At 35.6% G+C, this 13,497-nt stretch overlaps 1 protein-coding gene across 11 annotated transcripts in view; it reads left to right on the top strand.

Moving 5' to 3' along the window:
• LOC128859936 (uncharacterized) overlaps window positions 1-9,949 on the top strand; it is a 63,795-nt gene extending 53,846 nt beyond the window's left edge. For all 11 annotated transcript variants that reach the window (XM_054097098.1, XM_054097101.1, XM_054097102.1 and 8 more), the window contains exons 3-5: window positions 5,153-5,349; window positions 8,258-8,600; window positions 9,008-9,949. In XM_054097098.1, the coding sequence (XP_053953073.1) occupies window positions 5,153-5,349; window positions 8,258-8,600; window positions 9,008-9,376 (909 nt within the window). In that variant the 3' untranslated portion in view covers window positions 9,377-9,949. The remainder of the gene's footprint in view (window positions 1-5,152; window positions 5,350-8,257; window positions 8,601-9,007) is intronic.
• Window positions 9,950-13,497: the final 3,548 nt, after the last annotated feature.

Raw genomic sequence — 13,497 nt, 5'->3', positions numbered from 1 at the left:
AAAAAATGGATCGATTCGTGGATTGCGGCAAAACCGACCGAATTTTTCACAAAGGGAATCCGTGAATTGCCAGAAAGATGGGAAAAAGTAGTAGTAAGCGATGGACAATATTTTGAATATTAAATTTGTAACCATTTTACGTCAATAAAGTTTCAAATTTCGAAAAAAAACCGCACGAACTTATTCATAGTCCTATTAATATTGCTATAAAGTTCATATTTTATTTTCTTCATTTTATTATTATTCATCCTCAATGTTTTCAATTTCAACAAATGATACGAGTGGCTTTTGATAGCTAAAATATGATACAAATGCTTTGGTTTCGATGTTGTCAACATGTCTTTGAAATACCGCGTCAATGGTTGTTTTTGATCATGTTGTCGATTCAGTGCGATTGTTACACATTTTTAAATTGAATGTTGTATTGAGAACGTCAATTAAAGGAACCGCTGTGTCCAATGCAAAATTTACGTTAAAATCGCCACTTAAAATCATTGGAACTTTATTGTAATCTTTTCTAAGTATCCGCGATATTTCTGGTGTATACTTTATTAAATTTTCGTGAATGAATTCCGTGATGCTATTTATTGATTTTTTTTTCTGTCGATATTCACGACACTTTTCTGCATTATTTTTCGGCATAATTGCGGTAAATATTTAAAAATGAAAATATTTACGAATATAAAAATACACACGCGGTTGCTATTATGAGCGTCCCCAGCAAAACCTGCGTGACCGAAACTCTAACCCAATTACATTTTTTTGAATGTTACAAACACATATGCACGCAGGTTTTGCTGGGGCGTAACCGAAACTCTAACACAATTACACATATGCACTCGTATTTGTTTGAAAATCGACTTTTTTTCTTGGTTCTCCGTCACCTTTGGAAAATGTGTAAACAGTAAGCAAACTTTATTCATATATTTTTCCTCATTTTTGCATCAGTAAAATTAAACAAACGCCGTAGCCGAATGGGTTGGTGCGTGACTACTATTCAGAATTCACAGAGAGAACGTCAGTTCGAATCTCGGTGAAAACACCAAAATTAAGGAAAACATTGCAGGCAATGGCAAAACACCGAGTGTATTTCTGCCATGAAAAAAAGCTCCTCATAAACATATCATAAAATAAAATAAAATAACTGTATAAAAAAATTTTTTTTCTTGTGATTCGAACCAAGGATTTTGGATCGGAAGCTCACATTGCTAGCCGCTCGGCTATCGCGCCATGCTGTCGGCGCTGGCCTAAAAGTTATTTAGTTCGTCGCTACGTGTATATGTAATATTCGTAGCCAAGAGTGTCACTTCAAAAAAACGCATAGTCTAGGAATTATTCACTACTGACACGTAGGTGCCACTTTTGAAAGACCCTTTATGTGTAAGTACATATGTATTATATTAATGGAATGAATATCGTGCGCTGCAATGAATAAATTTGAATTTTCTTATCTTTTGATTGAGACTTAATATTTTTATATCCAAGGGTATTATAGTGTTGTTCACATAACGGTGGCATGTAACAGTATGCAGGAATCGAGATAGATAAAGATATATGTATGTTTATATATCAAAATGCCATCTGTCCTTGTGAACAATAACTGCAGCGAAAAGTTATATATTTCTATGAAACTTGGGCAGTACCATGCCCATTTATGGGTAAATGCGCGTATCTCGTTGACGATTTAATAAAACTTGCCTAATCTTGGTATACAAATCGCTCCCCACTAGTTTTGTTTCTGATGTGAATATTATTGAGATCGGATAAAAACCACGTCCATCCTTTATATGCATAGTTTAAGAATTCGTCCGCCCATCTGCTGATACAAGCAGTAACTATCATTGCCTACGAGTTTGTTTAATTCTAAAAATGAGCAGCTAGTTCAAATTAAGTTTTATTACATAGAAAGTGTTCTGAGATATAAAGATAGAAAGGATAGATCTTGCTATTGTATTATTGTTCTTATTCTTGTAAGCAGTTTTACTTTAAAGCCATGGGAAATTATGAAGCATCTGTAGCTACTATGGCGGCCGCCATAGCTGAGCAGAGTTGTGTGTGGGTATTTATTGGTGAGTTCTGGTTCGATACCTAACGGGGATATGAAGCATTCAATTATAGAAAAAAAAATTCGAATGTCGGCATGCCATGAGGAAAGTCCAAGTGCATTTCTGCTGTGAAAAGCTTCTCATAGAAACCGTGTACCGCTCAGAGGCGGCATAAAGCTGTAGATTCCCACAAATTGGAGGAGAGTCGGCTTAACACCTAACAATTATTTAATATGTATTGAGCGTTTTGTTAGTTGCATGAAAACTATCGAAATTAACAACTATGGTTTAACAGCTGAGAATTGCATACTGTGTTGACATTTCTGTTCAGTAAGATTTGGCAAGTCATCATAAATCATTTAGCGTCAGAACAATGCTTCCAAATTGTGAAAATTTATTTTGAAATTTTTGTGGCTTTCGTCTTTCGAATATGTGGAAAATATTACGTAAGGACCTTGGCTTACGTGTCTATAAAATACAGTATGGGCAGGAATTGAAGCCAAATGACCATCATTTGCGTCGCATTTTTGCTGATCGCGCTTATTAAGGTTTATTATTCAGGCTTATTGGAAAAAACAGTCGAAAATTAGACTGGGACGGACATATGCCGAATATCATATTCAAAAAATAAATGACATGAAATTATCTACCAGATTATAATAAAAAAAAATTCATTCCAAAAATATTTCTGTTTAAGATCTTAAAAAAACACCTGAGATATATTGTGTAGTCCGTATTTAGACAAAACTGGTACCGTAAAGTTTTATGTGCCATGAAGCTGGGTATAAGACAAATACTCCCTTCTCTTAGGTTTATGATTCTAAAGGTTTCAGTGGGTTCTGATTTCCAAAAAATCAAATTTGTTTTCTTTCGCACTTGTCAGCTCTTAAAGGGAACTCGATAAGCAATCTGCAATAAGCACTCAAAGCTTTTATGAGTATAACTATTAGAATTTGGCACTTTTCAAAGCTCAGAGGTATTAATCTCAGTTTTCAATCTATACATCAATTATATTAGTAGTGTAATTCATTTAATAATACACTCAAAATTTGGGCGTTTTGGGCTTTCATGTGTCATATATCATCTAAACTCTCAATTTGTTGTGCTATTTGATATTTTGGAAAAATAAATTTGATAGGTCGAAAACACAATGACTACCTGTATATGCCCTTGGAGCATATATTATATGTTGTTGTTTTATATTCTATGTTAATAAATCAATAATTTCTTAAAACTTTATCAATACAACAAACATTACTTGCAATTATTTCATATGTAGATGCTAATATGAACTCGTCTGCGTCTTCCTCATTATTAATCCTTATATAGCGGATCCTATAAACATTTAAGTTTGAATGTACAGTCTGTGTCAGAAAAAAGGAACCGCGATTATTCATGAAGTATAAAAGACATATACTTAAAATTTTTTTACATGAAAGTATGTACAAAACTACGAGTCGCAATTACTCAATAAGTCGTGTAGTCTTCATCGTTGGCGAGTATAGCCTGGCATCTTCTTCATGCTTTGAACCAGCTTTTCTGCGTAGCTCGTCGACAAACAGGACTAGATTTTGCAAACTTGACGCACGAGTTGCTTTAAATCATGGACTGGCCTTCCGTCAAGATGCGTTTTCATAATTCCGCACACATCTTCAATAGGGTTGGCGTCTGGGGGCTGGGAAGGCCATTCCTTTTTCTTGTTTTGTTGTTTCTTAATGTGTTTTTCTGAGAGAAGTGGTTTTGATGATGTGGGACGGTAGGATATGTTCGCCTCCTTCAGTCGACGTTCGATGGTGTTGATACTCACATCTATTCCCCTTTTAGCAAGTAGGCGTAGTCACAAAGAAGGGTCCCGAAAAACGAAAAGTATGAGGAAAGTGAACAAAAATAGACAGTTTTTATTTATTATATAATATAAAAGAATAAACATATATTTTTTTATTTATTCTATTAAAAATTACCATTTTTGTAAATTCAGATCAAAAATTCTTTTGTTTTTTTTTGGAGTGCGCGTTTTATTTAATTTTATTCGAAAATTTATATTCTTATAGATCTCTAATATATATGTAGGTTAGGCCGGGTCGATTAGTGGGGAGGCAAAAAAATCGCCCATTGCTCTGTGAAAATCATATTCTAGGGATCAAAATAAGAAACTTTGCCGAAAGAACCATACCTCTAAAACGAATTCTGATGTCCCTCAATTTGGGTCGAACTTTTCAGTTTCTTTTCTCATGTAAAGGCCAAAAATGGTGATATTTTGAAATGATTGTATGGGGAATCCCCCAGGGGAGTTCCAGGGGGTGTGCCACTGGCATGGGTGGATCGGCCGTCTAAAGTTAGTGGGGGTCGGCCATACATTTGGACTCGATTGGAGCACTCTAAATGGGTCAAAGTGGGATTTTTCGTTCGACCCAAATTGGGGGACATCAGAATTCGTTTTAGAGGTATGGTTCCTTCGGCAAAGTTTCTTATTTTGATCCCTAGAATACGATTTTCACAGAGCAATGAGTGATTTTTAAATCGACCCGCCCTAATGTAGGTATATTCTTAGTTTTAAATTTGTTAATTTTAGCGTCTTCCTGGCGGCATACAATTTATTTTATATCGAAATTTTAGCATCATCGGCATAATGATTAAAGACACCATTCAGTACTCCTCAGTTATTTGTGTTCAATTAAAAATACTAAACTCTTAGATTAATTGTGGAGCACAATTTCATTTAATTGGCTGCTTCGGCGTTTAAATTAGTTTAAATTGTTAGCTCAGCCTATTATTTATTTATTATAAATATCAAAATAATCCTCGTCATTGTTTGAATGACTCGTTTCGTTGTACATATATAGCTGTTGATTTTGGTCCCTATTTCAACAATATTGTGTTAAACGAAATTGTGTCAAAGGCCTGAATATTTTCTGGATTATTAGAATATATGGGTTTTAATGGCTTCCCACAAAAGGAAGTTGGCGCCGTAGAGCGACAGTTTTTAAAATTTTGTTTCCCAACTTAATAGAAAATTTCTTTTTATATGTTTTGTGTGTATTTATGATTACTTAACTATTTAATGCTACCCGTGTTTTAACTAAAATAACCAATAATCTACTTTTTAGCTTTCACAACCTACTTACGCGCTAGTTACGTGCCTTATCTCTCTCTGCTCGGCGATACGTGTCGATTTCAATACGAATAAGGGTCCCATTGTGCCACCAACGCCCCGCACCACAGTACGCCCATTGCAACCTTACCGTGAACCTGCAGCCGTTTGGGAGGATCAAAGCAATGACATACCGAATCCGAATCCATATACGTAAGTCATAAATGAAATCGAATAAATATAACAGAATGAAACATTTAATTTATTTTGTGGAAAGATATAATTTATTTGCAACCTACCTTGGTATATATTATATTAATTTTTGCTCGAGCTATTCTGCGCACGTACAATTTCTCTCCTTTTTATGAGCATTTTGGTACATAAATTCTGACGTCACGGAACATGCGGAGACGCCATCTTGTATTCTATTATTCTTGGCTACATACAATCGTTATGTGTACAAAATTGTAACAACCTTTGGTACAAGTGCGCGGGTACAAAAAGGTAAGGTTCTAAGTCGCTTGATACAGACGTGCCAGTGGAAATGACATTTAAAGAAATCACGCGACTAGTATGAAATGTGGTGACGTTCTTTCCGGAATAAAGTCCTCCACTTCAGTTAAAAGAAGTCAGTCAACATTTCCCAAAATTTGCTTTATTACGGGTTCTTTTTTAAAGAGCTTATGAGCTTTAAATGATAATACAAGCCAGAAATATTGTTGGAACAAATTGCGTTTACTATAATCTGGTAGATAATTTCATAGCATTTATTTTTTTAAATGATATCCTACAAAGGTCCGCTACGAGTTACATGCTCCATTCGATCAATCCAATTTTTGACTACTTCTTCCAATAAATCTGCATAATAAACATAAATGAGCTCAATCAATAAAAATGCGACGCAAACGATGGTCATTTGGCTTCAATTCTTGCATGCGCTGTATTTTATAAGCACGTCAGTCAAGAGACTAACTTAAAATTTTCCACATGGTCGCAGAACAAAGGCCAACAAGTTTAGAACGGCGACATTTCGGCATCTTCTTCAACACTATGAATTTCGCGAGCAGATTTATTTTTTTAAGTAAATTTCCACAATTTGGAAGCGTTGTTCTGACGTTAAACGATTCATGACGACCTGCCAAATCTTACTGAACAGAAATGGCATCACAGTTTGCCATTTCCAGTTGTCAAAGCATAGTTATCCATAGTTCTCATTCAGCTAGAAAACATCTATGCTCTAAAGGGACTACTAAGGCGCTTGTTGTTTGGGACCAATATACCTTACTTAACCAAAAAGATGAAGATGTACTTCATTGCAATACAACTATCATTTGGCAACTAATTTAGGGCGATAATAAGTTCTACATATCGGAAGCTATTCATAACCCAAACAAATTTATAGGGAAACAAATATGGCTGCTATCTCGTCTTTTGAAAAAAAAGTGTAGGAAAATCTGGTCCTTGAGGAATCTTAGAGGCAGTAGAGCGCCTTTTGCTGATGATATATCTACAGGCGAGCTGTTCCAGGTTAGCTCTTCAGCGATTTCGTTGCGATAGATGTTATGATGCCACGGCATGCAAACAAGGTAACGTTGAGTTAAGTCCATGTCATACTCTCTGCCCTGCTTTAAAAGGCTATTTGCTCCGAAGTGTTTAGCTAATAATAAATAAAGCCTTCTAGACCTTTCTAGTGTGAAATGAATCATTACTCCTTGCTCCCTCGTCAAATGTCCGCACGCCCGCTCCTTCGAGAGTCGTACTTTTTTTAGCCCCAGGTAACTCTGAGACGTAGTTTCTTCGAAAACGAATCTATCGGTGACATGTAACAGATCACTCAAAGATTTTATATGGCAGGGCCTGATCGCCCTAGTTAATACAACCATGTTTAATTTGAGTAAGGCCTTCATATTATTCTGTATCGATATTAAGGTTCCGATAAATTATTATCGACTCTCTATATATTACAAATTCACCATATCTGACATTTCTTTCTGATTAAAAAATTAAATGGGAGGAACTTTTGTTTGCCGTCGTATCTTGATTATTCAGCAAAATTATCCTCTTCGCCAATAGCACGACAGTCCGTAACTGTGCCCTCTAGATTTCTCGAGCCGCTACTAAGCGCCACTAATTTTGTACGTTCATCCCTTTGAGGTCGTTGATACATCTACTCATCTTTTCATTGGTCTGGTCTGGCATTCCTTTTACGTGTCTAAGTCAACGTATTCGTTGGGCTTTTATGAATTTTATGATATTTTGCTCTTGGATGAGGTGCTCAAGTTCAGAGTTGTATCTAATACAAGTTGTATCCAGCCTGATTGGACCAAACATTTTCCATTTGAACGTTGCTATTTGTTTCACGGCATTCATCTTCATTGCACTGCTCAACCATATGCCATGATTGGGCGTAAGAGAGCATGATACAGACGTAGTTTTTGGTTTCTATGCTGGACTTTGGACTTGAATAGCTTTATACGCGTGAAGTATGCCCTATTTGCTGCTTGTATCCAGTCTTGTATGGCAATTGTTGTGCCATCGTTGGCGCTAAGCACCACTCCAAGGTATTTAAATTCTTCTTCAGCTTCGAAACGCTCATTGCCAACAACAAGATCAGCTGGGTTGTTTTTTGATTTGGTCCGCAGCATATACTTGCTTTTGTCGTGGTTGATTTGTATTCTAACGTGCAAAGCCTTATTTTCTAGATCATTAAATGCATCTTTTAGTGCTGTAACATTTCTTGTGATTATGACTATGCCATCTCCGTACGCACATACTAATATACTGCTGTTGAAAACGTCCTTCCGGAAGTTCAAATGACGAATTACTTCATTCGGCAATAAGTTGAAAACCAAGGATGACAGCGCGTCGCCTTGTTTAGCTCCCCACATTTTTTCAAATAAGTCTGGCAGGTCATTTTGAACAAACATTTTTCTCATTGCAAATCTATAAGTATAGATGGCTCTTAAATTTGTTATATAGTCTATTTGACAAGTCAACGAATTCAAATATTCCAGTGAAGTATCCAGATATTCCCAAAAATTTATTTTTTTCAAGTGCATTTTTATAAATCTTTGAACCGTTAAAGCATTCGTTAATTTAATTTACCACATTCTGTTTTCAGCTACATTTTACCGCCACCATCTCGTCCACGAACAACTGGCAATAACTTTGCCAACTTAGGGCAAAGGCCATTGCACTACCATGGCAACCTTTTGCTACCTTCCGATGTGAATGTACAAGGCAATACAAATTCGGGAGGGGGCAGCTTGGCAGCAAAATACATACCAAACGTCGGAATTAGGTACACTGCTGTGGTGGCGCCATCAAGCAACAACAATCAGGTTAATCTTAACAACGGTGGCAACAATTACTTTGGCATCGACAACAAATTACATGGCAAATACAATGAAAAAACGAAAAAGTACAAAGCATACGAGAAAGTTAAATACGTGCCACAACGCTATGTAAGAATTTATTATTATGTATAGAGTTACTCTGTATTGTATTGTGGAACAAAGGGACACAGAAAAGCTTTGGCGAATGTATATATGTATGCGTATTGCTAAAATAGTTATTAAACACTCGTATGTATAATTTTACGCTTTAAATGTTTACACACTAAAACTAATTTGTGATAATTTTAAGGAATTTAAATAAAAATCGCTGCGCAAACAAAACATGAAATGTCGAAAAGTGTATATAATATACATACTTCACAAATTCCAGTATATCATATTAAAACTATACATAAATCACAACACATACACGATTTTCTCAACACTCGCTTCTTTTGTCGCTCATTTATATGTTTTTATAGTGTAGTACTTGCAAGCATCCTCTCATTTTCTCATGTCATACCTTTTCATTACAGTATCCACTCCTTGAATTGACACCACCTATCGATAAACCTTACACATCCGTATTTAATCAAGATCAGTTGATACGCACACAACAGTTGCCCCACCTTGACGCACCACCTGCTTTTCGACCATTCAACAATGAAGCAGCCAAAGTAACTGGCGAGAGGTTAGCCACACCAGCCGCTGAAACAACAATCGCAACCACTAACTTAATTACCAGCTCAAACGCCGGCCAAACAAAGTTGGCGCACGAAAAAGATCAAGTGTTGACTAAAAGCAAGTCCAGCTTAGCCAAAATTCCACTGAAGTTACCAAATGCATTACCTACTCCTCCGGTGGGCCATAGTGCTAATGCGACCGTTGCTGCGAAGAGCAGGTGAATGTTCATCTGACACCTGACATCTCAGCTGTGCCGAAGTTGCAATTGCCGGTTTGTCAGCAGCCCAAGTAGAAAATCGTATTTACGAACTGTTTTAACCTGAAGAAATGTACCTCACATCTAAAGATTTTCGACACACAAATTGATTGTTTACTGTGTTTTTTGTGTTTATATGTATGTATTTATACTTGATCGCTTTAAAATTTCTGCTACTTTCAACGAGCTCTGAGACTACGGCACTCAGTGAGACTAACCTAATAACTACCTGTTCATATGAGTAGCTGTCCCTTAAGGGCGAATAAATTTCTTTGTACTTTGCAGGTGCTTTGCCATAAATTGTAAAAATAATAAACAAATGTTTTTAAAAGTAAATGTCTTTATATGGAAAAGCATAATAGTAGCAGTATTTATATACATACATACATATGTTATATGTGAAACTACGATGCTTGTTTTGTAATCATATCCGTTTTATGCTGCTGAAGATAAAAAAGAATATAAGAATTAAATGTAAATAAATAGCGTATAATAAATGAATCGAACGATAAATCTGAATAAACATATATGTAGTATATTTACAACCAATTGGCGCCTTTTTAATGCGATAATTGATTGAATTGTAATTCAATTTTTATGTGAGTTGTGAGAATGCAACTCTGGGTAAGTAATAAAAACGTTTTTACTTCACATTCTTTGTACCGCTTTCAGTGTTACATCTCCTATGTCTATAAGTATTTATCGTCATATCGACGTCATCCTCAATAGTTCATCAGTCGATTTTATCCACTGTTAGAGAATAGGGAAGATTGTCCATATCGTGGTAGCTCAACTTGACTCCAATGGGTTTGATGGAATGTGCAGTTGAGCAAACTTAAAAAACCATTTTCTTGCTTACAAACAACTTTTTGCTTTATATTATGTAAGGGGGGAATATAAACCCCTCTTTCCTTACTTTATATTATTCTTCCTAAAAAAAACGTCCCTAATTTGGCACTGTTCTTTGCGCCCTCACACATATCAATTTCGAAAAGGCAGAGTAACGTTTTTTGCCCACTACAACCTTTATAATAGCTTACTCTATCATTCTTGCTCTATCCTTAATATCTACAACTGAAGTTTATATGAATATATATGGAACTCTCTAATTGTTATGATGAGAGTGCCCCGTGATCTCATTGGACAGACAAAAAAACTGAGTCAGGGTGCGATGAACAGCCGAGCATGCAAAAATAGTTATATATGGGCTTCAAATTTCATATCGGAAAATTTACTTAAAAGACGATTTGGAAACTTTGTTGTTGTATTGGTAATATTAGGAAGGAACAATACCAAATACTTATGTATATAATCTAAATGAATAATAATTCATACGCTACGCGTTTTTTATTTATTTTAATCCACTAAAATTGACAGGCCTGCATTTTTCGTTGGAGTGGAATTATTGGAAAACGTCAAAAGAAATGGATATTTTGATAGCGCTCTCTCGGAACTCAAAGTTGTACATCATATTATCATTGCTATAACTGTTAATGCTTTCCATCCCAATAAAAATCCTTTCTGAATAGGTTTTTGTAAGCAAATCGAATGGGCTATTTTTTTTTCAGAGTTCTGCAGAGATTAAAAATGTTTCTCAACCATAATTATCTATGAGGTTTTCGGAGAATATATATATATGTAATTGGTGCTTACACCCTTTTTGGGTGTTTGGTCGAGGTCCTCCTCCTATTTGTGGTGTGCGTCTACAGTTTCAAGCCGACTCCCAACGGCAGATGTTTTTATTAGGAGTTTTTCGGAGAATACAAACAGCAAACTTTCTTTTGCTTTATCACAATATGCCTTTAATTAATCCTTAGAGTCTTTCCTGCATCTCAGTAACTAAATTTAACTAAATTTGTTTAACTAAATTAACTAAATTTAATTTTTTTTAAGTTATGCCGTCTCATATTTAATTAAAGAATCGCGTCTCAGCGATTTGAATGAAGTTTCGGATCAGCGTGTAATTTTTGATCCAAAATTCCAGTTTCTGGTTCATTTAAATTATATAATTTCTAAGTCATATTCTACACTAGCTCTTATTCGATGCTTTGGTTCAGACTTTACTGATCCATATACGCTAAAGTTACTATTGGACCGTCTCACTTTTGCTATGTTAATCAACTTTAACGAATTTAAAATAAGTTTCTTCGTTTCGCTCTTAGATTGCTTAATTTGTGTGATTCAATTCCTTTGTATGTTTTAAGATGTGCCTTAATAAATTTTTAGTCGTTACAAAATAGAAGGCGAACATTTATTTTTACATTCCACACAAAAATTTGTGGAGTAATGACTTATTCTTTCTGAAGCGGTTGAGTCTCGATATCTAGAAATTGAAGGAATTAATAAAATTTCAAATTCTTTGACTTTTGATTTCTCATTCTCTAAACAAGCTTTCAAATTGTCACTGAACCATTTATACAGATACGTATGAACTTTTATCGTCAAGATTTTTTGTTGTAGTCTGTAGGCTATATCCGCCTGTCCATCAATTTTAATAGAACTCTATGCACATATTACTCTCTTTCCGCACAAATTTGTCTACCTTCAGAGCTTTCACTGTTCCGTATAAAGTATTGTTTTGACCATTAAAATTTGAATTTTACCTTCAAGGACTTTCTGACTTAAAGTTTATTCAAGAAGATTTACTTCACCTGAACACGCTCTGACTTTTTTGCGATACTGATTGGCATTCGGTAAAAGTTCATTTATCGTCAAGATTTTTTGTTGTAGTCTGTAGGCTATATCCGCCTGTCCATCAATTTTAATAGAACTCTATGCACATATTACTCTCTTTCCGCACAAATTTGTCTGCCTTCAGAGCTTTCACTGTTCCGTATAAAGTATTGTTTTGACCATTAAAATTTGAATTTTACCTTCAAGGACTTTCTGACTTAAAGTTTATTCAAGTAGATTTACTTCACCTGAACACGCTCTGACTTTTTTGCGATACTGATTGGCATTCGGTAAGTTAAGCACGCTTAGAGCGTGGTATAAAAATAAAATAAAATAAAATAAAATAGAGAAAAATCAATTCATTTCGGTAGTCAGCCTGGGAGCAGGAGGAAGTACTAGCAACCATGACACTCAAAGACGACGATGCATTCGGCGAAGAATTTTATAAAAAGTTCGCAGTTATGACGGTCGTTACATAGTAAAATTTCCCTTTAAAACCACATTTCCCCGAAATCGCAGTTGGATACTCCACGCCAGTAGCTCAATACAAAAAAAAAGCATCAAGCGTAAGTAAGTCTTGCACATTTGAGTGGAACACAGCGAAAACTCAATATCCTCTCTCTCAGCGTGCATACTTCGCGGGCAATGTGCTGTAAGGAGCCCCAAAAAATTTGAGATCTGAGGCTTTGCCAATCTTAGAAGATACCTTGAGCGCCACCGATTCAACCGTGTCCAGAAGGATTTCACCAAACCCTGTTTCCAAATGCTGCACCCCTTCCACTCTGCCTCTGATGGATTGTGAATGGAGAGTCACCAGGAGAATGAACTCAAAGTTTCTGAGGATATTGCTTTTAGCTCGTGCAGAGGCAGTTTTGCCTGCAGACTTTAAACATCAAAATTGGTTGTATAATAGTATTAGGAAGCTAAATACAAATCTTGGTCGGAGGCCACATCTTTTACAACAGCTACCCTTATCCTCTCCTCAATTTTGGATTTCTACGTTAACTTTCTGCCACATAGGTATTTAAGGTATCTTTCTTGTTAGAAGGAATCAATGTAGACACCTATTGTAATTCCTCGGTGAAAAATATTTAAGCGATCGGGAGAAGTTTTTAGAAATAAAAGCAAACAGTTTCGGGATTAATTCAAATATCATCAAAGCTATATGTCTATACCGTAATTAAAATATATAAGTATACTAGCATCACCCAGTGGGCTTCGCACCACCATACATAAAATGTTTTTTTTATATCGCAAGAAATTTTTCATATTAAGTTTTCTTTATAGAACTCGTAAAATGTTTAAACAGTTGAATTAGTTGATTTTTTTCATTCAACATACTTTCTAAAGGTGTCACAATAGTGTATGGTGGTGCGAAACCCACTGGGTGATGTCGCTTACTGTTTTAACGCT

The sequence above is a fragment of the Anastrepha ludens genome, chromosome 4 (assembly GCF_028408465.1).
Source record: "Anastrepha ludens isolate Willacy chromosome 4, idAnaLude1.1, whole genome shotgun sequence".
NCBI classification, from domain to species: domain Eukaryota; kingdom Metazoa; phylum Arthropoda; class Insecta; order Diptera; family Tephritidae; genus Anastrepha; species Anastrepha ludens.
The sequence above is the reverse complement of the archived record's forward strand: the minus strand, read 5'-3'. Positions and strand labels throughout refer to the sequence as shown.